This window comes from Fundulus heteroclitus, chromosome 10 (genome assembly GCF_011125445.2).
Source record: "Fundulus heteroclitus isolate FHET01 chromosome 10, MU-UCD_Fhet_4.1, whole genome shotgun sequence".
In the NCBI taxonomy this organism is placed as follows: domain Eukaryota; kingdom Metazoa; phylum Chordata; class Actinopteri; order Cyprinodontiformes; family Fundulidae; genus Fundulus; species Fundulus heteroclitus.
In genome coordinates this window covers 5,942,931-5,965,235 of record NC_046370.1, presented here as the reverse complement: position 1 = coordinate 5,965,235, position 22,305 = coordinate 5,942,931, and the positions used below count along the sequence as shown (strand labels likewise).

Genomic DNA, 22,305 nt, shown 5'->3' with positions numbered 1-22,305 from the left:
AAACAATTTAAACACGAACATTTTATCATCTTAGCTCAATTTCAAGGACAGAACTAAACATTTCTCAACAAAAAGTGATAGCAGGGAAGTCCTAAACTTTAGTATGACGATCAAGCTGATTGGTTCTGACTGGTCATCTGCTATAATTTGCTTCTTTTAAAGATAAGCTTATTATAATCATAACAATTTCATCACAGCATGTTTGTCACTCGGGGTGATATTTTCTATTCCTTCCACTTTCATTTGCATTAAAGATATTTATTATTATCTGAATCTGACATCTGGGTCCTACCTGGACAGGGAAGTGAGAAGAGGTCAACATCAGGCACTCGATACACAATGTGGTTTTTCTGCTCCAGAAGGGTGACAAATTAAAAAAAAACTTCAAAAGAAGAAAAGATTTTAAACATACACCTATTTATTGCAAGTGACCCATCAATAAGCCTTTTTCCAAAAGAATAAAATGTCCATGCATCCAGTAAATTTACAGATAGGTTTGTTAAAGCAGCACAGCTTTAAAGTTAACATGCTTCCCTGACATGACTTAATTATGTTGAAAACCACTGCAGAGTGGTGTTGATTTAAAAGGACAGATGAATTTATATTCAACCATCTGTACAATTACACTTCCTAATAAAATCCAGTGCAACTAGTTGCCCAAAGGGAGATTTAAAGGAGTAAAGTGAATTGCCAGCAGATTTTAGACAGTAACGTATACAGAAACTTTTGCAGGAACTTAATAGTTAATCTTTTTTCTTAGGTGTGAGCTGATTCCCATTCAAGTCAGTTATTTTTTTACTTTGGGAAGAATTACATTTATGTATTAAGCCAGATGTTTCAGCATAAACAAAGCTGACCCAATGTTGATACAGTAAGCCCCTGATTTAAGAGGTCCCACTAGAATCAGGAAAAAGTCAAATGTGTTTTGAGAGAGAATTTGTGAATGGGAGATGGGTTACCGATGTTTTTTTTTTTTCCCCCATTTAGTCTGCTAATTTAAGATGTGCTTTGTTTTAAAGTCAGAATAAATAATAAAAAGGCTTGTTACTGCAGCATGCCAAATAAAGACAACAGTCTTTCTGTGTGTAATTTAAGCAATATAATTTGGGCTGCTCTAAACACCAATCAAGGGAATACTCTTGCTTGGCACGCTACCAAAAACATAATAATATATAATCCTACATGAACAATAAATGAGGCTCTGTAGAAATTAAAGAGGACATGTGATGCTTTTTAATGCCTTCCTTTTCACATTTAAATCATTCAGTTGTGGTCTATCTAAAGTGGAACTGCAATCCTTTGGGCTGAATTCCTTGTTATTGTTGCGCCACAGCCCTTCATCTGCCTCGGTTCAGAGGTTCATCTGAGAGCAACCAGTTTTGGTGCCGTCTCTTTAAATCTAAAGGAGGCACTTCAAATCCCGCCCCCTACAGGTCAGAGAGCGTTCCACTCCAGGCCATTCGGTCATTTTTGTAGCATGCTGGGGAATGTAATAAATTGTGTGAGTTAATGCCGCGTTCCTTTTGCAGTCGAAAGTCCAAAATCCTGACTTCTGATTGGGAAGAATCAACTTGAATGGCTGCTCAAGCCAGACTTTCCCCTCGGCAAGTCCGAGATATTCCGATTTAAGTCGACTTTAGTTGGAATTTCTTCACACTAAAGCCGACTTAATGTTGGAGAAAGCCCAACTTTAGCAGCGCCAACTTGTAAAAAAAAAAAGTTTTAAGGCCAATTGTTGGATCCTCGCATCAACAAAAGTACAAAACAGAGTTGTAAGAGTGCATCTAAAATGCATGTTACATGCAGCGGGTGCAACTCTTAACAGCACAAATTAGAAGTAGTGTTTGCATGTGAATGGTACAGCTTTAAACAACATCCGTAAGCGGTACTACGAACAAAACAGTTTTCCTGGCTGTTGCAATATTGAAATCTTAAACTTTTGTTCTTATTTTGGAATCCTGACTTCTGTGTTGACAGGAGGTATGTTTAGTCGGGCTTACCCTATTCCCAGCTCCTATTTTCAATGTCCAAGGGAAATGGAATGCAGTATAATATAACCATCAACAGAGCATTTTCACTTATTCACCTGTAGTTTCAGAATTCTTGCACTTTGACTACACAATCACGGCAAAACTAAGTAAAATTGGCAGATTCACAAAACTACTAACCTGGAAGTCCACAACCTTGTTTAGCAGCTCTGCAGCAAATACAGTGATGCAATTGTTGCAAAAACTTAATAGAGAAAACTGAACAGCTTGAAAAATATGACTGGAATAGAATAATAAAGATATCTATGCATCACCTGGACAGACTATACTTGAATTTTCTGAATTTCTTGAGACTCCAAGTAAACAGCAAAATGTATTTAAGGGGTAAAAAAAAAGTGTTTCTTGCTTTTGTCCTCTTTGACATTAAAAAAGAGAGGGTAAAACCTTCCTCAATGAGTGGGAAGAAAACGTTGTCATGTGGTAAACACAGATCGCTGAGAGAAAAGTGCACTAATGCAAAATTAATCACCCGCGCAGTCATCATAATGGCTGTAATAAGTACTGGTCATGGTGGTAGACTTGAGCTGGGGATGAATACTTTATCGAAATGACCCAACTGAGACAAACAGAAAGCAGTGAGGCAGAGAGCGAAGGAGTTTTATGACAAGCTGAGAGACTATTGATCCATCTCTCTATGTAATTGAGCCGCACTTCGATTACTGTGGGCCTTAATGGGAAAAAAAAAAAGCTCAGACTGCTCCATTCTAAAACCCTCTGCTTTCAGTCCCTCCCCTTGTCTTTTAGTACGACCGGAATTTTATAATTAGATCTGAAAATGCCTTACAAACTTTTTTTTGTGTTATGCATCTGTGAGAAATTGCTTTCCTTCAAATGTGAGAAAGAGGATATTTCTCAGTGGAGGTGGACTGTATTAACTCCATGTTTTCCATTCAGAAGCTCGGAGATAGAGTAACACTGTGTGGACAGACAGGAAATCATCATAGGGGGTGGGGGGGGGGGGGGGGTGAGTTGGTATCAATCCAAAGCGCTAAGAGCTAAAGTGTTTCCTACTGATTCAAAGTCAAACGCATGTCTCATTGGACTCACCTCACCACCGCCAACAGGTTCAATCCCATAGGAGAAGTTGCCATCAGAAAACATCCCCCTAAGAATAATTTAAAGTAAAAATGTTCAACATACTTATTTCAGGGATACTGGACGGATCAGGTTTTATTTCTTTTAAATCAAGCGTTTCACTTACTGCAGGCCGTGGCAGGTAGATATTGCAACCCAGGAGCCGGGTAGCCCCCGCACTCGTCCGTGATAGTAGCAATGCTCCCCGCCCTGACAACAAATAATAGATTAGGCCCGAGACACTGAACCCTCCATCATCCTGTAACGTGTTCATGTCAAATTTCAGAAAATGAAACCGGTGCCCGTCTGAGAACCTTGTGCTGCCACTGATCACCTGGCCCCTGCAGGGATAGGTGTTTTCCATCAGCCAGGTGGGTTGGCCGAAGTTTGCTGAAGGAGATCAGTTACTACCGTACAACTTACATACTGTCCAATTATAAGTGCACTTAAAAAAAAAATCCACAAGATTTAAAGTAAATGTAATGTCTTTTTTTTTTCAAATACAAGCTCTCAGTCAGTCCACCTCTATGCACCTTCACTGCATGGAAAAACCTACGAGTCTGTCAGTCGTATGAGAATCGGCTCCAAGGTTACAGTGTGTAAGATGATATTGAGGCGGACTGCATAAGAAATCTTCAAGGGCATTAACTTTACAGTACAGAATATATTTGCAGCAGGTGTAATTCTGTTACTGGCTGCACTTATAACATCCACTTGAGTGTAATATAAAAGCCAGAAATGTTTGATTCCTGTTAAATGTAGCTTAATTGCTTGCAGATACAACCACCCCCCCCCCCAAAAAAAACTTTTGAATCACAATCATTTAACTTGATCTGACAAAAAAAAAAAAAAAAAGAACATTTTCATGTTCCTCAAAAACCTTTTTAGAGCACCATATGAAAACAATTTTGAGACTTGTGAAGGCCAACATTGTCTCTCAGACGTTAAGGTACACTTTGCACACGCCTTAGCTTCTCCAAGATGCTCCTGTACTATAATGCATATTTCATATCGCATATTGTTCTGTAAATAGGCTGGTGTATTATTTTTTTTCTCCACTGCTTAACTTGTATAGTTAATCTTTTTACCAGATTATTCCATATTATGAACAACTGTGCAATATTTACTCTGGTATTTATTTTTTACTATGATTTATTTTTAGCGTTTCTGATAAAGCTCATCCTCGGTTACTTTATAACTAACTTTACATTAGAATAGCTTGTTTTATATTAATATTAATTGTGTGTAACTGTGTTTTTGCCACTGTCACACCTGAATTTCCCTATTGTGGGACAATATAGGAATTTCTCATCTTAATGTGGGATTTGTTTTAAGCGTGTTGCTAGCACTCAAGGGCTGCACAGTAGAACCAGTTGGTAGCACTGTTACCCTGCAGCAAGAAGGTCCTGGGTTCAAATCCCTGCCTGGGTCTTTCTGCATGGAGTTTGCATGTTCTCCCTGTGCATGCATGGGTTCTCTCCAGGTACTCCGACTTCCTCCAACAGTCTAAAAACATAACTGTTGAGTTAATTTGTCTCTCTAATTTGCATTTGGGTGTATGTGAGTGTGTGGTTGCGAGTCTCTGTGATAGAGCGACCTGTCCTGGGTGGAACCTTGCTCTAGCCAAATGACTTTGCACAGATAAGTAGCTATAGACGAGGGATTCTAGCCCTTGCTAAGCTAGGCTAAGGCTAAGCTAGCTTTCTGCAAACCTTCTGAAGGTATTCTAAAGTTTTACATGAAAGCACACATAGGTTAATGTCTTACCATGAGAAAACCAGTGCAAGGTGAAAAGAAGAAGTACCAGGCTTAAAAGACGAGACTAAAGCGACACATCATAGTTCAGCTGATGATGATTCACTGTATGCCAATTTTTTTTTACCCAGTACATCAATGTGAACCACTTTGTAGGAGCTAAAATACTATTTTCTGTGGTGTTTTTCATAATTGCTGGTCATGTTGGCCATATATTATGGTGGCAAATTTGGTCCATTCATATTTAAAAAAAAGGGTACAAAAAGAACCTGTCTTTAATGGCATACATTGTACAAATTGCAAATAATTTGCACCTGCTTTAATAACTGAAAGTTATTTTCTATATATTCCTCAAAGGTTTACTGTAAGTAAATCTAGTTATGTAGTTCCAGCAAATATTTGTTACCACTACCAGTAAAAGATTACTTATTTTAATTAATCATAAATTGTCATATTTAAAAAAACAAAACACAATTAAACTAAATTTGAACTTAGATTCAAGCAACAGTTTTTTTCGCTGAAATACGTCACAGAAATAATACATTAGGTACATCGGTATGATAGCTAAATGTTCAGTTTAAATGTAGCTACTACTAAAATAAATTCTATTACGTTTATTGCAATATGCATGATTGTCCACAATTCTTGCACGCAGCGTGCATAATAGATGCTAAACCAGCCTAAAAGCCAAAATTAAAGTTAGCCAGACAGGCTGATCAATATTTAAGCATCTTTTCCGCGTATGGTTCCAGTAAACTGCGACAGTGACAGTCTCAGTTGACCTTTCCAGTTTGGCTGAGTTGCTCAGAGGCGTTATTCTCGCCTCCAGATTCTTTTCTCTTGATTATTCATAATACTCCGCAGGGCTCCAACTGGACGATCGTGTTTTGAATATAGTGTTTCAGAGCCGTCTCTCAGCTCCAGCGACACATATGGTCAGATTACAACAATCTGTAAGGACACTCTGAGATGTCAGTCAATACATTCATGCATGTTTTTACAGTTTTTTAAAGCGTTAAGTGGAGAAATATTACATTCACATCGCTTTGTTTGTAGATTCTAAGAAACTGGGAATGCAATAGTATGCTTTCATCAGTCGATGTTGTTAAACAGGGAAAGTTAGTTTCAGTTGTTTGTAATGAATCTCAGTTAATCATGTCTGTCCAGTTTAGCTAACATTATAAAAACTCTGTCCAGCTGGATAAACACTACTGAAAAGTACCTTCTTTGAGTTGGACCTGCTTTTTGCCTCCAGAACTTCCCTGGATCTTCATTGCAGAGATTCAATGAGGCGTCAGAAATAGTCTTCGGAGAGTTTGGTCAACACTGCTGTGGCAAATCTGTTGGCTGCACATCGATGACATAAATCCACGGTTCAACCATATCCCAAAGAGGCTCTGGTGGGTCAGGATATGGTGACTGTGGGTGTCACCGGAGTACAAGCAGCAATAGCCATAGCTACTGGCAGAGCTACGATCCATCACTGAGCTAGGAGTCTTTAAATCACAGCTAAAATCTGTTCAGACAGGCTTTTCACTCCTACCTGTTCAACTGAGGATAACTTTGTTTAATTTGTGGTTTTACTTTTCTATACATCTCTTAAAATACATTTTTTTATTATATCTATTTTGTCTCAGCCTCTTTTTGTGTGTATTTTAGCTTGTAAAGCACTTTGTGCACTACGGAGCCCTAGAGGGGTCATCGCAAAATGTTTTGCATGTGTGCTCGTCTAACTATATTGTGCACTCGTTTTACTAAATTGTGTGCACAATTTACTATATTGTGCTCTCGTTTTACTATAGTGTGAGCTCATTTTACTAAATTAAGCTCTCATTTTAAGCATAGTAAAACGAGAGCACAATTTATTAAACGAGAGCACAATTTAGTGAACATGGTTATAGAACATTGTGTGCACGATCTACTTAAACGTGGCCACAATATGTAAAACGTGCACTCAATATTGTCTTGACACATGTAAACATGAGCATGTTATAGTATATTCGAGATCTCGATCTACCGAGGGCTCAATTAAATGAAAACGTGCTCACAAATTATGACGACCTGAAAAAAAAATATCACTTAAAGTGAGCTCTCCTGGGCTCCATGGTGCCCCATATGGACTGTTGAAAAGTGCTATAAAAATAAACTTTGATTGACTGACACAGAATGAGATTTTACCGTAACTAACTTTATGTGGTCTTTTTACCTGAGAACTGGTTTAGAGCTTGACTGCGTTTCTTTCCTGGACACAGCGACTATGGAGCTAGTCTGCCATTACCCTTTCTAACAGAGAGTATTCCTGGATCAGTGCTTCTGTGTTCTTTTTGTGTCTCTGCTTGGTCTTCACAAACCCCCCAGCATGCAACACTACATGCATACTCGGGATGAGAGATGGTGGAAAGGCACAGTGCAAGAGACTGTCCAATGTAATGATATGCAATAATAATCATAATCAGTTGTCATTACAATGTGCATTCCAATGTTCCAATTAATTCCACTGAAACGTGTCCTCTGCATTGAACCTATCCACTTAGCCAGCGCTCCCCACTGGCCGCTGTGGGACTCAGGGACCCAGAGTGGCAGTATGTGGAAGTTGAACCCAGAACCTCCAGGAGGCAAGCTCAATGCTCCAACCAGCCACCACTCCTGTGGCTACATGCTCATCCAGGAGGAGTGAAATGATGCAAGTCAATAACTCGATTCCATCTTCTGGGTTTCCCTTAGAAAATATTTTAACCAGTCTGTGTGATTTGACTTAATTGAACTGACTTTGTGAAGTGCCTTGAGATGACATGTTGTGAACTGGCACTATATAATTAACATATAATTAAAATTGAGATGTACAGTTGAGCAAAATGTTGTCCTAAAAATGGATGTGGACATATTCAGCAACAACATTCAGGCTGTGATGCTAAAACTATTCTCAGTTGCCACAAAAGGGCTAAAAAAAAAAAAAATCCTCTCCCAAAATCATTATACCACCACTACCAGCCTGAACCATCAATACAAGACAGCATTGCCCAGGTTTTCATGTTTATGTTAAGTTCTAACCCAACTATCCGAACGTTGCAGCTGAAATCAAGACTTATTGAAGCAGGCATCTATTTTCCAGTCTTCTGGCGAGCCTTTGTAAATTGGAGCCCCAGTTTCCTCTTCTAGGTGACAGCAGCGCCGCTCAGTGTGGTCTCCACCTGCTAACGCAACCCATCTGCTTCATGGTTCAACGTGTTGTGCATTCAGAGATAGCATTTTACATACTTTGGTTGTAACAAATGGTTATTTTAGCTACTGTTGCCTTTTTTTAAAATCATCTCCAACTAGTCTGCCCTCCTCCTATGATATTCACAAGGCATATTCTTCCAAACAACTCCCGCTCACTAGATGTTTTTGTGTTTGTCGCACCATTCTCTGTAAACCTGAGAGAGGGTGATGTGTGAAATTCCTAGCAAATCATCATTTCCTGAAATAGTCAGACCAGCCTGTCTGACACCGACAACCATGCCACAATAATAAATGAATCAAAATCCCTTTCTTCTCCATTCTGATGCTTCGCTTTACTTTCAGAGCCACTATTGCTACATAATTAAAAGGCTGGTCAGTTTTATGAAAATATTTCCACAAACTCAAGTAATCTTTTCATGCATTTTAATCTCATAATAATTTGTGAAAGCTATATCCATAACTACTGTGGCAATATTTAGAAAATCATGAGATTTATATTTGAAATCTAGCATTATATTATAGTTTGCAGCTCTCCAACAACGCAACCAGTGCAGTAGCACTCTTTCCTGGAAAGAAAATACTTTCATTAGTCAAACTGGACAATGAGACAGCCCACAGCACTTAGCAGAGGGCAGCATAATAAATAAATGTAAAGGTAGGATTACGAGGCTAAATGGAGGAAATCAAATTGCCTGACACAGCAGACACACACTGACCGAAGAACTTAGAGGGCTTTCCAGAGAGGTTCTGTTCGCGCTACAAATAATGGCAACTAACTCATGTAAATAAGCCCCGTTGTGTAAGAAATTATGCACAAAAAAGGTTAAATATCACCAGCGTAACATGAGTAGGACACAACATTTGAAGAGAGCGATGAAAAACCCAGCCTGAACTCAGAAATGGAGGATAACAGACAGCTGTGGCCTTCAGAAATAAGAAGATTGAAGCAGACAACTAATAGCATTAGAAAAGCCAGAGTGCACTCAATGTCTGCACTCAGCATTAATGATCTCAGAGGAACAAAAAAAAAAAAGGTAATAACACACATATGAAGTTGCAGAAGAAAACGATGGAACTAAAAAAGAAGAATTACATTTTCTAACATTTTGTTGTCACTTAAAATGAGCTGCATCCATCACAAATTGACTAAAAAGCTGAGCTTTTTCCATTTACCTCAACCCGTGTTTCTTTGCAGACAGAATTGAAATTTTATTTTTGTTTAACAGCATATTTTCAGTTGTTAGTAACCTTCCACTGAAGAGGCTAAAAGCATTTTTCAGAGCAGGACCCCTAGTTTATCCTTCCTAGGACTGGGCAGACAAAACATGCAATAGCTGAAAGGCCAATTAAAGCGTTGGGATCCATTATCAAGCAAAATAACATAAAGTTGCAATATAAAAATGCCACTTTAAAACTGAAATGGGAGGCAACATATAATATAGCCAGTACTTTCCTTGAACTTTCTGGGCAAATTAACTTACAGATAAACCTTTAAGCTTTGGAAAATACTTGATTATGCAGCTTTATGGGTAAAGGTACTTTAATTTCTATGAAAAAAAAACTTTAAATTCCAGAAAGTACCTTGAAAATCACTAATTTATGAGAAAGTTAACTGTATCTTCAAGTAGAGGAACCAGGAAATACTCGAAAAGCAACCAGTGTATACGTTTCTGGAAAAGTAACCTGTAATCTCTAGAAAACTAACCTGTATGTTTATAGAAAAGTAACTTTCTGTAGTAATTTTCTGGTTTGAGTGATAATTTTCTGAGAGCGAAGGCTTCAGAGTTAGGGGAGAGTAACATGCTGTTTTTCGAAAAGTCTCCTTTAAGTTTATGGGAAAATGAAATGTACGTTTTCAGGAGTTTATCATGTAATTTTCAGTAAAAGTAACCTGTAAGTCCTAAAAAGAAGAAGAAGTAACAATGAGTTTCCAGAAAAGTAAGCGGTACGTTTCTGGAAAAGAAACTGACCTGTAAGAAGTATGCATTGCCTCAAAGTAACCTGTGAATTACTGAAAAAGTAACATCTAGTGTTCTGGAAAAGTTACCTCTAGAGCACTGCTAGAATGATATGTAAATTTTGGAACATTTCACAGTGTTGTACAAAAAGCATGTTGCAAATTTCGGGTTGTGAGGTGCATTATAGATAAGTTCCTTTTTCTGGCTACCAAACAACATTCAAAGAGCGCAAAAAACTTTTTTTCTCGTTGCCAAATGACAGGAACACTGTCTCTGTCTTAAGCTGGGACACTAAAGTTAAGCTTAGTTAAGTGTTTAAAGCCCTGATTTGGCTGGAGGTGCGAGCCGCACTCGGACAGAGAAAGAGAGAGTTCAGAGAGTTGGTGGGGTCGGGTGAATCATGTCTCTGCAGCAGAACACCTGATTCAAATGATCGCAAGACCTCCTAAGCAGCCACAAAGGCTGCAAAAGCCTCTTAATCAACCATTCATATAAATCAGATGTGTGGCAGCATGGAGACACCAAAAACATGCAGGATAGGGGTACTTGATGACCAGGGTTGGGAACCGCTGCTCTAGGTCACATGACCCATTCAGAGCCGGATCCGACCCTCTTTGAGAAGGGGAGCCCGCATGGAGCATTGATACATGCCAAGTGCTGTATGTTCACCTAAAAAAATCTTTTAATATATCTCAAATAAAGCTAATGCTTGAGTCAAAACTTACACAGTGCTGATTTAAGGAACAAACAAGAGCAGAAACCATGTATCTGTAAACACAAGAATGTGTTTAAGTGGTATCTAAAAGAAGACCGTACTTTTTGGCAACAAAATCTTAAAGGGAACATGTCATGCTTTTTAATGCCTTCCTTTTCACATTTAAATCATTCAGTTGTGGTTTATATAAAGTAGAACTGCAATGCTTTGGTCTGAATTCCTCTTTAATTGACCCTCACATTCCTCCTTTTGCCCCTGTTCTGAGGTGCGCCTGAGAACAACTTGTTTTGGTACTGTCTCTTTAAATGTAAATGAGACCCTTCACACCCCGCCCCCCTCCATTCAGCCATTTTTGTAGTAAAGGTTAATATACCTAAATACTGAAAATTTTCCCTTATCCCCCTTTAGCTGCGGCATCCTTGAGCTTGGATTGCAGCGACAAACAAAAAATTGCAGATTTGTCAAATTGTTAAGATGGACTAGTCCATGACTTCATTAGCAGCTCTGCAGCAAATACTGTGATGTAATTCTTCAAAAAAAAAAAAAAAAACGTAATTATAGAATAGAGAAAACTGAACGGCTTGAACAAACTGACCAAAACAGAATTAAGATCCACGCAGCACATGGCAAAATTTAACTTTTCTGCACTACAAAGTACACAACAAAATGCATTTAACAGCTAAGAAAGTGGATTTTGCATTATATGTCTCCTTTAAGGTCCAGCCGTACTGTGAAAAAATGTTGAAAAAAATAAGAAAATCCTATTATATATAATGATAATAATAAGAAATTTCATATATTAGGTAAATTAGGAATTAAATTACCAACTATAATAAGGAGGTTCCAGGTTTCACTGATTTAAAGTAGTCCCATTCAGGTATTTAGTCTGTTGGATTTTGGTTATTTTTCAAATTTTTGTATATTTAATAAAACAGAAACAAATAAATGATTATACATTAACTTAATGTAACATTTCTGAAAGGAAAAAAAACAAACAAACCTAATACTCCGTGACTTTAGCAGCTTTACACGTTTTGTTAAAAAGAAAATAAACGGCAGTGTGGTGGATGATATAAGCAAAATAGACCCAGAGTGGTGCTGCTGCTGACTCCCATAGCAACCATTCACTGATTGGTCAGGTGGTCCTTTAGCAGACAAGGATGGTGACAGAGTGACGAGCGAGAAGAGGAGGAAAGAGACATAGGCTTGGAGATTAGGATATTGCAGAGCATATGGTATAAATGATAAGCTGCTGAGAAGAATGGTGCAAATCTCTGTGTAGAATGAGGAATGGGATTTATTTTAATCAGATGTATAAATAATGGGAGAGAGAGCCGTGGCAACGACTGATTCATGGGTGCCTCTGAAGCTGTGACAAAAAGCTGCTGTTCAATGCCATTTCTTAAGGGTTATGACACACTGGATGAAAAAAAAAAAAAAACATGAGCACACACTTAAAAGAAAGGCATTCAGCTACTTTAAAAAATAAAATAAAAACTTTTCCTCTTTTAGAATTTTTTTGTGTGCTGAAGTGCATTATAAACACTCCTGTCGTCTGTAAAAGTAAAAGATTTCTTTCTATTATTTTTCCTTTTTAACATTTTAGTCAACATTCTGCACAACAGCTGCTTTTATTGCAGTAATTAGACGAGCAACATGGCTGCTTGCGTAGATGTGATCATTAGGAACGGTACATAAAGCACAATGTTGGGTTTCCCACTGAGAAATGGAGACAATTTTATAGTCAAGGGCCCCTCTAGCCTGCATTTAAAACAGAAATATTTACATGCAAGCTCAGATCTAATTTAGCTGAATCAGCTTAGCCATTTTAATGTCATTTATATGCAGCTCCCTTGGTATAGATGTGTACAATTTTATCTTTTTCTGCAGCAGGATAGTATCAGACTGAACCAATGAAAACTCCCATCAATGGTGCCGTTATCAGCTTCTCTAACAACAATGTAACAAAAGCATTTTGATAATTTACACTTTTCCAGCCCTTTAAATTAGTAATCCTGTGATGTGCTCTTAGCCCCTCTTCAAAATAGGAAAGACAAATGTTCATGATTCATATCTACAACAGAACAATTAATAGAATGTTCAAAACAATTAGCAATTTAGGAAATAGGCAATTTGGCAAATAAGGCTGAACAAGTGTCGACACAGCAATTTAACCCACATTCTTCTGTGCCTCTGAACACATTTTTAGGCATTTTCTAGCAAAGAGAAAGACCCCATATTCAGCTGGTTCAAGCTATGGATTTAAAATTAACATGTCAAATCCGTAGAAAAAGATACATTAAGTTAAACAGTTTGTTTGCCTAGTGCAGACATGAGTGCCATCTCATAGTTTTTCCTGGAAAAAAAAGATAAAGGAAAGATACTTCCTCAGGATAATTAGGATTTATATAAGCCTACCGTATTTTGTGAGAGCTCCCCGTTGTTAAAATGACGCTCCACGTAGTCCGTAGACAGGAGGTTGCTACAAAGTAAATATAAAAAAAACATAGGTCAGGGAAATGAGAAATTAGAAGTTCAACTTCAAAAACTAAACCTCCAGTGAGTGAAATAAAATCATGATCATGATCAAAAAGCTGGTGTGTAATATGGGCTTTAGGCTTTTAAGTTTGGAATATATGAAGAGCTGCACGGCGCTGCAGTTGGGAGCACTGTTGCCTTGCAGCAAAAAGGTCCTGAGTTCGAATCCCAGGAGTTTGCATAGGTTAATTGGCCTCCTTTAATTGCCCGTGAGAGTGTGTGTGCAATCCACCTCATCAAATGACTGCTGGAGACAGGCACCATTATTCATTTAAACTTAATAAAAAAATGTATTAGGCATTCTTTAGTCTTACAAATCACTCACTAATCATAAGAAATGCAAACTGTTGTGTTTATACCAAAAGGTTTGAAAAAAAAAATTAATAAAATGCTTTTAAAGGTTTCATTTAAGACAGCTGAAGGGTTTTAAAGGCTGCAGCAACCAAGCTATGGGTGGTACAGAATGTGGGGGAGTGAGATGCACATAAACAAAAGCCTTTCACTGCTATAAGCAAACTATCACATGGTCCTGGATGGGTCAGGGATGTGCCAAGGCGCCGCCGGCGCGCTCACTTACTGGTTCAGTTCCAGGTCAAGGATGAAGGATGTGCCAAAGGCCTCCACCAGGAAGCTGCTCTGGGCCAAATGGATGGGCTTGGAGAGATGGAGAGGAAAACAATTTATATAAATGGAAAAAAGCAATACAAAAATAGATAAGTAGAGGATACAATAACATTTATTTTTATTAATTACTAAGCTAAGGTTATTTAGATTATTAGTTTTATTATTATTTTTTACATGCATAGTCAATATTTTCAGGACATCAAACGTTATTGGAAAACAAATTTGATTTTAAACATTTCATCCCTAGAAAGGTAGTAAAAATTATGAATGCATCTGCAACCGGTGGACTTCTCATTGAAATTCTGACCGTCTCTCTTCATCAAAATTAGTTTCCATAAAAATTTGAGCAAACTTGTTCAATCACCAGGGGGTAAAGTCTTTTTTTTTTTTTCACAAGAACGACCAGGACTGGAGTAAGTAGAGCATGTAAAGTTACATTATTGTATTAAACCATTATTTTTCTGGATTGTGGGAGAAAGTTTAACAAGCGACTCAAATAGAAGACTGTGCATACTTTGTATATTTGTTTTGCTTATTTCCTCCACAGCTTAAAAAATGTTGATTATAGAAAAAGTGCAATTAAGTAACTGCTTCTTTAATTCAGTTAATATCACAAATGGCTATCAGAGATATCCTATAAATCAATCCATAGATGACATCTTCTTACTTGGACCTTGAATTCAGATTAAAATTGCAGTCAAAACTAGCAAAATTACAAGTTTTCCTCCAAGACAAGAAGGCACCAGGTGTTGTATTTACAGGGCAGCAAGCAGCAAGGCTAAAAAACATCCGGTTATTCAGAGGTTCTTCAAATTCTTCCCAAAAATGTCTGAACAGGAATAAAAACATTAAGACTCCCAGTAGAATGTGCTGCAGAACAGAAACCGTTTAGGATTTGAAACCATAAATGTGTGAAACATATTACAGGATGGCATTGATCCCAAACAACAACTCAGATGAATGACTCACAATTTGTCAAACATTTCACACTTTTTTTAAGAAAAAAAAAAGAAGGGGAATGAGGCTGTGAAAAAAAATGACAGTGTGGAGGAGTGAAGCAAGCTCATGGTTGATGTCAGATTTTTTGACAGGATTCACAACCAAGACGCTGATGAAAAAAAAAATGAAAACCCTCCTCCCACAGTGACCTCTCTCTCTTTCTCCTGAGGCTTCCAGATAGAAACTCTCTGCTGCTAATTGCCTCGGTCTAAATTCAGTTTAAGTTGGGCCCCATCAAGCTGAAACGGCAGCAGACTAGCTAGTCCCGGTCTAAATCTCCACTCAGACTATAAATTACACCACTTATGACACATTTTGTGTCCAACTCGCTTAAAATACATTCACTTTGCATCCAAAGTGAATAACGTGTGTCCAGCAGAATACATGTAAATAATTAATAGCTTTCTACATTCAGATTTACAGAGTTCTCTGGCTTTTTAAAGAATGAATACAAAGGTTTACAGTTAATTCACGGCAGATTATCCTACAGAGGCCAGAGTCCAACAATCGAACCTGCAAATCCAGAAACGGTATGTGAGAAAAACAAATGGATGAATGGACAAACTGATGGACGTCAGGGTTGATGGATGGATGGATGGATGGATAAACTGGTGTAAGTACGGTTGTATAGATTGATATTAGCACTACACAATTTATCAGCATCATAAATGATCTGCTTGGACTGCAACAAATGTATAGGTGGCATATATATATATATATATATATATATATATATATATATATATATATATACATACATACACACACTCTTGTTTAATGCAGCAGTAAATGAGTGTGAAGATGTTTCCCGCAAAGTCTGTAGAAAAAAGTTGTTTTATCATTGTTGCCATGCAACAGAGTTGTTTCCATGCTGTGACAGCAGCTGTAGCCGAATGCAAGAGTTTCAATAAATCAGTGCCGTCACAAACATCTGGACAGACAACTCGCTTTCTAGGGTCTTTGCTTGAAATGAAAACAGAATCGTTAATAATGTTTAGGTTATGATTTGTTTGCTTTTAACAACAAACAATTTTTTAACAAACAAATAATGGATGATGGAAGGATTGATGGATGAAAGAAAGGTTGGAAAGAAGCATGGATGGATGGATGGATGGATGGATGGATGGATGGATGGATGGATGGATGGATGGCTGAAAGAAAGATTGGAAAGAAGGATGGATGGCTGAAAGAAAGATTGGAAAGAAGGAAGGATGGATGGATGGATGGATGGATGGATGGATGGATGGATGGCTGAAAGAAAGATTGGAAAGAAGGATGGATGGATGGATGGATGGATGGATGGCTGAAAGAAAGATTGGAAAGAAGGATGGATGGATGGATGGATGGATGGATGGATGGATGGCTGGCTGAAAGAAAGATTGGAAAGAAGGATGGATGGATGGATGGATGGATGGATGGATGGATGGATGGATGGATGGATGGATGGATGGATGGCTGAAAGAAAGATTGGAAAGAAGGATGGATGGATGGCTGAAAGAAAGATTGGAAAGAAGGATGGATGGATGGATGCCATCCATGGATGGACGGATGGATGGATGGATGGATTGATGGATGCCATCCATGGATGGAAGGATGGATGGATGGGTGAAAGAAAGATTGGAAAGATGGATGGATGGATGAAGGAAAGAAAGGTTGGAAAGATGGATGGATGGATGGATGAAAGAAAGGGTGGAAAGAAGGATGGATGGATGGATAGATGGATGGATGGATGGATGCCATCCATGGATGGACGGATGGATGCATGGGTGAAAGAAAGGTTGGAAAGATGGATGGATGGATGGCTGAAAGAAAGGTTAGAAAGAAGGATGGACGGATGAAAGATAGGTTGGAAAGAAGGATGGACGGATGAAAGATAGGTTGGAAAGAATGATGGACGGATGAAAGAGGTTGGAAAGAAGGATGGACGGATGAAAGATAGGTTGGAAAGAAGGATGGACGGATGAAAGATAGGTTGGAAAGAAGGATGGATGGATGGATGATGGATGGAAGGAAGGAAAGGAAGGTTGGAAAGAAGAAAGGATGAAAGAAAGGTTGGAAAGTAGAATGGAAGGAAGGATTGATGGAAATAAATGAATGAATGAATGAATGAATGAATGAATGAAGGATTGATGGAATGAATGAATGAATGAATGATCGAAATTTGGAAGGATAAAAGGATGGATGGAAGAAAAGATGTATGAATGGATTGAAGAATGGAAACCTTTCAACTGATTTAAGGAATAAAGTCTGGGAATACAAAACTTTTCCCATACTTACCAAGACCAGATAAATTGCGTAGCAACGCAACCTTGGTATAAAATATAGTCCAAAATATCCTGCTGCCTGTCCTCCTCATCTAAATTGACATGCAGGAGGTTCTTCAGTTTCATCAGAAGGTCACGAGACAACATGCTGACATAATGGATGGATGGATGGATGGATGGATGGATGGATGGATGGATGGATGGATAGATGGATGAAAGAAAGGTTAGAAAGAAGGGTGGATGGATGGATGGATGGATGGATGGATGAAAGAAAGGTTGGAAAGAAGGATGGGTGAAAAGGATGGATGAAAAAGAAAGAAAGAAAGAAAGAAAGAAAGAAAGAAAGAAAGAAAGAAAGAAAGAAAGAAAGAAAGAAAGAAAGAAAGAAAGAAAGAAAGAAAGAAAGAAAGAAAGAAAGAAAGAAAGGTGGATGGATGGGTGGATGGATGGATGAAAGAAAGGTTGGAAAGAAGGATGGATGATGGATGGATGCCGGTTGGCCCGCCGGCTGGATGGCTGATGGCCGGAAGGCCGGCCGGCCGGCCGGAAGGAAGGCCGGCCGGAAGGCCGGCCGGTTTGAAAGCCGGCCGGGGGTTTTGACGAAGGAAGGCCGGATGGGAAAGAAGGTTGGCAAAGACGAAAGATGGATGGCGGATGGATGAAAGAAGGTTGGCAAGCGCAAAATGTGATGGCAAGGATGATGATGAAAGAAAGGTTGGAAAGTCAGTTGGATGGATGGACGCTGGCTTGATGGAATAATGATGGTGATGCCTCCTGCCAGGACCGGAAGGCTTGTGGAACTAAATGCTGCGTGATGCTAATGAGGAGGAAGGATTGATGGAATGATTGAATAAATGAATGAATGAATGAAGGATCGAAATTTGGAAGGATAAAAGGATGGATGGAAGAAAAGATGTATGAATGGATTGAAGAATGGAAACCTTTCAACTGATTTAGGGAATAAAGTCTGGGAATGCAAAACCTTTCCCATACTTACCAAGACCGGATAAATTGCGTAGCAACGCAACCTTGGTAAAAAAATGAAGTCCAAAATATCCTGCTGCCTGTCCTCCTCGTCTAAATTGACATGCAGCAGGTTCTTCAGTTTCATCAGAAGGTCACGAGACAACATGCTGACCACAGAGGGCAGCTGAGAGTCAGACCTGTGCCACTGGCCTGTCAGACAGCTGCTGACTGACAGTGGGCAAAGGAAAGGTAACGGGAGACGACAGGTAGAGGTGTGAAATATAATCTAACAGGGTGGAAAGTAGCAAGAGATTGAAATGGAGGTGGGCTGAGTTTTTTTTTTCTTTTTTTATCCTCCTGCAGTGGCCAGTTTTCATGTAGGAGGTGTGGTTGAAAGGAGAGAGAGAGGTTTCCTGGAGTGAGAAGACAAAGAGGTGAACCAGAACCTGGCAGAGGGTTGTTTTTCTGTGTCATTTACTGTACATTGTTCTTTAACTGCACAATAGCATCTTTTTATGGATGCAGTGAAGTACTATTAACTTGAAATAATTTTGCAATGAAGTTTGCAGACAGTAAAACTGTAAATGACTCTTGCTTTGCATGAAAAGGAAGATGTAAGGAGAAGGATGCAGCTTGTCCAGGGTGTAGGCACCAGCCTCTCCCACAAGGACAGCGGGTATAGACAACGAATGGATGGATGAGACTACAGCTGTTCGGGTTTTCATTATATTCAAGTGGATTACAGGCATTCATTAAATTGTGAAAAAGTAGTAGTTTCTAATGTGGGCAAGAATAACGTTCTGCCCAGGACGGCACACCACAGGGGGCATCACATGCTCAGAGAAAAATAAGTTTTCTATTTTTTTTTAAGGCATATATCACACCCAGTTAATGGAAATGGCCGTCCCTTGTGGTATGCACATGTAAATCCATTACTGCTGGAAGATCACGTGTGGCTGATGAAGCTGAATTGTGTATCTGAGCCACATTTTACAAATAATAGTTAAATATCTGGACTGGATTGAAATCAAAATCTTAGACATATAGTGCTTTTTATCTGAATTTTAAAACTTGCCTGTATAAACCATTGTTTTTTTTCAGATGATATGCATCTCAGTAAACGTGGCACTTTTGAGTTGTAAAACATCTATTAGTGAAGATGGTTGCTTATAGTTTTAGGGAATAAAATTGACAGCACTATATTGTTATTGTAGTAGTGAGTACTGCAGCAATTAGCAAATTGCACTGTTCTTCTGAGTCAGAATTAGACAATCAGACCTAAACGATTAGGCCACACTAAACAAGAATTTGCACCTAATTATTGTTCAGTGTGGCTCAATTAAAGCATATTCTATTTATAAAACACACAAAAAGAGCATAAGACTGTCCAGGATTGAGGCAAGATAGTCATCTTTTTAGCTAGAACCATATTTTCAGGTCTATAAAGGGATCCATGATTAGTTGTAACAATAGGCTTTATTTGAGAAATATCCGTTTTAGATGTAAAAACAAATCAGTAGAAATACTGTAAGATGTTTAGTTTTTATAAAATAAAAAAATAATATTGTCACACGGACGTCACCATGTTGTTTACATTGCAATGCATTCTGGGTAAATGACGTATAATAGGTCCTTTAGCGCTAGCGCCACAGAGCCAAAACAGCAATGAGTAATTAAACCTTTTCAGTTTGAACCGGAGCGAGTTGAAATTCATGTCGATGTAATAATAAATAATAATATTCATGATAATAAAAATTATGAATGTCACATACTGCTCATGAGGTTGTGTAATTTTTTTTACGTATGCCAAACAGCTATCTCTAAGTTAGTAGGAAAATTACAGCATAATTAAGCCTACATGTTCGACTAATCGTGGATCCCCTTAATGTTTTTTATAAGGTGCATAAGCTTTCTTTCTTTCAACCTGGTGTGATTTGTAGGGGGTGGGTCGCTGCATGTGTTTATGGTTGCATAGGGTGGTAAAAAGGAGGGACTCGCCCAGGGCACCACCCATGCAAGGACCGCCACTGGGTGGAAGCTAAAAAGTTTGGGAAACAATGATGTAGCTCAAAGAAACTAATCTAAGATATATCCTCAACTTTCCCTCCTTTTAATGCCTTATTTTAACAGCTACAATTACTATAAAATTTTACTCAAAACGCACTTAAGCCTACTTTTAAGGAAGATCTGAACGTGCAGTTACGTGCAGTTTGACCGAGATATTTTAATTTCATGCACACAAAGGGTCTAAGGTTCACCTGCTGCATGCCGTCTGGCAGGTTTCTGACCCGGGTGTTCAGGTGGCTGTGCAGCAGCTCCTCCTCCGAGTGGATCTGCTGCAAGAGCCGCTTGGGCTGGACGACCTCCTCCGCAGAGGGCAAGCTCCCCTCCAGCTTCACCCATCCCCAAACACCTGCAGGAGGACACCGCCAGGCAGTTCACGTTGAAAACCCCACGCTAAAAAGATGCGAATGACGGGTCCCTTGTCGGGGTCTCTGAAGGGTTATTTGATGTCATGACGCTCATTTTTTTAGTTTCTAAATAGCAGATATGATGGAATAATAATAATAATACTAATAATAAAATCAGTTTTTAATCTGAGACCCTTACCTGTCTCGGCGCACCTCGCACAGACGGCGGCGAACAGCAGGCATCTCACCGGGAGCATGGTGCTCACATAGTCCCGGGGATTTCCTCGGTGCTGCGCCGTTAGACGAGCTGACAGGAGCCGCGAGGAGGGGAGCGAGACTGGCGCTGACGGCGGACACGACAGCTGCTCTCCTTCAAGCGCGACGCCCGCATTTCTCACACACCTTTCGCGGGTGACAAACACCAAAAGAAACACACACCTGTCCGTCGGTGTGTGTGCGCGCGCGCGCGTATATCAGTCGGCTGCTTCAAGAGAGGAGACCGCGCGAGGCTGGAAACAAGGAGCACGTGGGGCTTTACGTGCTCATCCCCCCCCCCCCTTCCTCCCACTCTCCCTACATGAAGAAACGAGCCCTGAATGGGTCTCAAACTCGGCACCTGGGAGCTAGAGTTCAGCCGTACAGAGTGACAGAAAAGCGGGATTGACTTAAGCGCACGGGGCTCAACTGATTGATCAAAGCAAAGCTGAAGATAAGCCTCAATTTCTCCCTTATGGAGCCACAGTAAATGAATATGTGAATATCAACATGAGCAGCAGTCTTTACAAAGCTACGCTGCTGTGGCTTGAACCCAAAAGGGAAAAGGGAGGATTTCCTCCTCCAGAAAAACGACAACGAACCATATCTGGATCTTGATAGGGGTGTTGATAGAAACCTGTGACTTGAAAGATGGATTGATAAATTTGGGCCCTATTGGGAAAGAGTAGAGTCCAAAGGCAGGGGTTACCAACATGGGGTCTGTGGGCACCAGGTAAAACCCCCCCCCCCCCCCCCCCCCCCCAAGGGCCAGATGTGGCGCCCTCTGGCCTGTTTAAAAACAATAGCATCACCAACCAGTGAGCTGCATCTAAAATTGTATTTTATCCTGTTGCTTTTCCTTATTAATTACATTTGCATCTATACCTTTAAAAATGACAAAAGCTTGAAAGATGTAAATTTTTAAAGGTGAGCTCTGACTCTTGTAGATCAGTGGTCAGTACTGGGAACCCTTTGTATTGACAAAGTACCAAAAAAGTAGCTCTGTTTCAAAAAGGTTGGTGACCCCTGGGTTATAGCATATAGAACACGAAAGAACAGGATCCAGGATGCTGGTTTAAACCCATCGACTTACCCAGTCTTTGGTTTGGCTGTGTTTAAGTCATGGAGGCATCCCTTCCGTAGAAGTACCTTAATATCAGCGGTCACTGTTCCAATGGACTACGCCGTCTAGGTTGCGAGAATCAGGTGAGTGGTCAGAGTGGGAGCGAGTGTAAGCCTTTGTCCTAAAGTAATTGGTTAATCTGCCTCAAAAAGTGACACAGGGCCAACCCCATTCTTCCAGGACTAAAATAGTTATGCAAACTGTGACTATTCTGGAAATGTTCCTCCTTAATTCTCATAATATGACGTTTTTCCCATAATATTACCACTTTTGTCTTTTTTTTTACTTTATTCTCCTATGACTTTTTTTCTCATATTAGTAATTTTATCTCTTAATCTTCCCCCAAAAAGTCT

At 39.3% G+C, this 22,305-nt stretch overlaps 1 protein-coding gene across 4 annotated transcripts in view; it reads right to left on the bottom strand.

The window, feature by feature from the left end:
- adam11 (ADAM metallopeptidase domain 11) overlaps window positions 1-21,120 on the bottom strand; it is a 44,480-nt gene extending 23,360 nt beyond the window's left edge. For all 4 annotated transcript variants that reach the window (XM_012854936.3, XM_036141833.1, XM_021311985.2 and 1 more), the window contains exons 1-7: window positions 20,774-21,120; window positions 20,422-20,576; window positions 13,888-13,964; window positions 13,191-13,254; window positions 3,250-3,332; window positions 3,096-3,153; window positions 293-350 (exon numbers count right to left, since the gene is read on the bottom strand). In XM_012854936.3, the coding sequence (XP_012710390.2) occupies window positions 293-350; window positions 3,096-3,153; window positions 3,250-3,332; window positions 13,191-13,254; window positions 13,888-13,964; window positions 20,422-20,576; window positions 20,774-20,831 (553 nt within the window). In that variant the 5' untranslated portion in view covers window positions 20,832-21,120. The remainder of the gene's footprint in view (window positions 1-292; window positions 351-3,095; window positions 3,154-3,249; window positions 3,333-13,190; window positions 13,255-13,887; window positions 13,965-20,421; window positions 20,577-20,773) is intronic.
- Window positions 21,121-22,305: the final 1,185 nt, after the last annotated feature.